At 35.9% G+C, this 3,714-nt stretch overlaps 1 protein-coding gene across 4 annotated transcripts in view; it reads left to right on the plus strand.

Annotated features, from left to right (window-relative positions):
- The window catches only part of Sntg1 (syntrophin gamma 1), a 638,621-nt gene that overhangs the window by 461,490 nt on the left and 173,417 nt on the right, over positions 1 to 3,714 (plus strand). For 3 of the 4 annotated variants that reach the window (XM_021222333.2, XM_029533398.1, XM_029533399.1), the window contains one exon: positions 3,162 to 3,291. In XM_021222333.2, coding sequence (XP_021077992.2) covers positions 3,162 to 3,291 — 130 coding nt within the window. The remainder of the gene's footprint in view (positions 1 to 3,161; positions 3,292 to 3,714) is intronic. The other variant, XM_029533397.1, reaches the window with a different exon arrangement.

Consider the following 3,714-nt stretch of genomic DNA (forward strand, 5'->3'; position numbering starts at 1 on the left):
AGGAAGGAAGGAAGGAAGGAAGGAAGGAAGGAAGGAAGGAAGGAAGGAAGGAAGGAAGGAAGGAAGGAAGGAAGGAAAAGGTGAATCTAGATGGACACCAAAATCCTGGGGTAAGCTCTCAAATATTATATGTCTATAGTCGTTTAGAGATTCACCCGTCTAACAAAGAAAAAAGTTCAAAAAAAAGAGACGCTTTTATTTACCAGGGTCACTCCAGAGTCTCATAATGCCTAAATGTACATGCCCAGGTACAGCAGTTAGGGGTTAATACAGGCAAAGAACACAATGTTACATCATTACATTGTGTTCAAGCAGAAGGTCCTCTCATGTAAAACAAACTTTTGTTTACAGAAACAGAAACAGTGGTGACCAGCAGTTAACCTTGTGACTTATTCCCTTGTATAAACAATAGCTTTCCTAAGCTTTTACAAGAGCAGGTAATTTCATAAATGAAACTCTAACAGCCCTTAACATTTGGAAGTTCATTTCTGCTTTATAGTTCTCTGAAGCACAGTTCTGCTTTACTTTGAAACCTAAAGTAAGTCATCAACAAATAAAACGTTAGCCCTGATATTACAACTATCTGTGTACTACAGATATGCCTTTGTCACTTCACCTTTACTCTCCTTTCATCATTCTCTTTCTCCTTTCCATTTCTTAGCTACTTTTATGTACTGAGATAGTCATGGACCAAAGTGGAGGAACATCTGAAATGTAAAGAAAAATAATAAATAAATAAATAAAGGAAAAAACCAAACAGATAAAAAAAATAGAAAATAACATACTGAGATAGTGTGTTGGTCAAATACTAAAATGTTAACATGGATAATCCATTACCTAGGGATGAGCTAGACATATGTAGAATGATTTATAAACTCTTACTGATGGTCCCTTATTGTCACAGGCCAAGAAACCTGTGTTTCCCAAAATATGTCTTGTTTTATCAGGCCCCCTCAGGTTTGTTGTTGGATTTCTGATTTCTATGTGAGATTTTTCGTTTCCCTTGGCTTCCCCATCATAGCCTTTATACTATGTAGGTTGAGGACCCAGGAGCAATTTTCTTGTCTCTAATCAACCATTTTTAATTATGAACTTATTGAATGCCATCCATTCATGCATCATTCATCTGTGTACCCAAGAGAGTCCCCAAATCACTTTATTTCCCTCATGTTATAGTAGGCCTAACCACAATACTTATTTATACATAATAGTCACACAAACACTTGCCATGGATCTATGCCAGCTTTTCATTGCCTGTAAAGTGGAGGAACCTTCCTCAATTTTATCTGCTAATTCTATACCCATGTTCCTGCTTAAATATGTGTTAATCGAGTCACAATAACTGTGGGTTTTTTTTTTTTTTTTAGCCTCTGAAACACTTGGTTCTAATGCATAAAAATCACTATCTCATTCCTATCCAAACCTCAAAAACTAAGCATAGTTATGACACAGAGTCAAGTATGATGGAAAATAAGGGTAATTAACTTCAATGATTAGAAATACATCTATTTTAATGCATTACCCAGTGTATAAAGTCTATTTTGTTTTAATATGCAGGTCTGAGTGTATAAAACTAGTCTCCTAGGTTTATTCTATCTGAGACTATATAAGATATTATGTAGATTTAAGAATTGAATTGAGTCCATGGATAAAAATATCTAGCTGTCATTCTCTTTTTGTAACTTTTGAAGAAATGACTGTAAGAAACACAGAGTGGAAAATATGCATTGCTATCAAATGTGTCCTCCTATTCCATAGATAGTTGTACTTCTGCCTAGACTTTTAAAAATATTATATGTATATATATATATATATATATATATATATATATATATATATATGTTTAGCATGCATGATTGTCTGTGTAGCACATGGATACTTGGTTCCCTTGGAAGCCAGAAGAGGGACTGTAGTTTATAGTTGGTTGTGAGTTTACTTGTGTGTGCTCAACCTAGGTTTTCTAGAGAGGAGCCTTTGCTTTTAATTGCTGAGCCTTCCCCTGAACCCAACTTCAGGATATTTTAAGTGTCATACTCACTCTTGGGTATTGGAGTGAAAGCTCAAGTGTAAGAGGGATGCCTTATCCATTAAAGGCTAAGCGCACAGTCAAAACTATAAGAATTAAGCTCTATGTTTAGGTGAATCAGGAATATACATTTTTCATGAAGCACATTTTTATCAAAAAAGTTTAAATCATTTTATTGTAAGCAAACATACTTTTTTTAACAGGAAATAAGCAATGCATGTTTGAGTACATTCCTTTCTCTGGCATGAAGTATCAGGTGTGATAATTAGTTTCTTTAAAACCATTAACAAATTGAATGCACAATATTTTAGCTGCCAAAGCTGGCACCAGGTATTTCCTTTAGAGACCAGATCTAGCCCAGAGAGAAAATAAATGGACAGAGACCCACACATGACTCTGAGCTAGATGTGTGTTCCCTGGGTTTACTTTTCTTTCAGGAAATGCATAATGTCTAATATCCTCAAGTGCCCACTTGTAGAACTGATAGAACCAGGAAATGTGTGTGTTGGGAAAGAAATGTGAATGCATGCAGTTTGTGTCATATTTCAAATGCCTAGCTAAGGAAGTTATCTATCACTCTATGATTGGTGGATTTAAGTGTGAATTGTGGATTTTCTAAAGTGCCACACATAACCCAACAGAGTAATTCTCCTACTCAGGGCTTTGTTGACTCCAATTCATGTTGTGGTTTCATGTTTCCTGACCATTAATCCTATATTCAAACAATGATCAAGAAATGAGCATGAGTTTTACCATGTAGTGCTTAAGATTTGTGTTTCCAATTTTTACACTGTAAAAAAAACCTTACAAATGTCAAGATCAGAGAGAATTATAGACTGGGAATGTTTGGCCAAAGAGATAAGAATGTCCCCTAAGTTGATGTTGTTCAATATCACATGCTTTGCTTTATATTTCAAAGGTTGTCTATATTAAGCTGAATATAAGAATGTCATCTAATTATTTGTAAATAGATAATATCCTGGTCTTTTTGTTGATTCACTTTAAAATGGATATATTTATAAAGGAGGTAATTTGATTTGAATCTGGAAACTGTTTGCTTTATTGTGTTAAGGACCAAGCTATAAATGGCTAACTCACACAGTGTTTCATCTTCTCTGTTCTCATGCACTTTTAGGCAGAATGCTTTCCAAGTTGTTGCTGTGGATGGAGTCTGCAGTGGAATTCTTCAGTGCCTCTCTGCTGAAGACTGTATGGATTGGCTCCAAGCGATAGCAGCTAACATTTCAAACCTCACAAAGCACAATGTAAGTACTGATTTAAGGAATAAATATCTAACAAGCAAGTCTTTCAGCATTTGTAGGTTTATTCAGTGGCATTTAACTTTGCTTCATCTGCTTAGTGCCATTCCAAGAACAGGTTTCCTTCTGTTTCCTGGTAAAGTTATTCTGAAATACCAGAGAAAAATCATGTCAGCGTGAAAGCCCAGGAAGACCTTTTTTATTATTATTTATTATTATTTTCTTTATTTACATTTCAAATGCTATCCTGAAAGTTCCCTATACCACCACCACCACCCCTGCACCTCTGCTCCCCTACCCACCCACTCCCACTACTTGGCCCTGGTCTTCTCCTGTGCTGGGTCATATAAAGTTTGCAAGACAAAGGGGCCTCTCTTCCCAGTGATGGCCGATTAGGCCATCTTCTGCTACATATGCAGCTAGAGACAC

Source organism: Mus pahari, chromosome 22, assembly GCF_900095145.1.
Source record: "Mus pahari chromosome 22, PAHARI_EIJ_v1.1, whole genome shotgun sequence".
Classification (NCBI taxonomy): domain Eukaryota; kingdom Metazoa; phylum Chordata; class Mammalia; order Rodentia; family Muridae; genus Mus; species Mus pahari.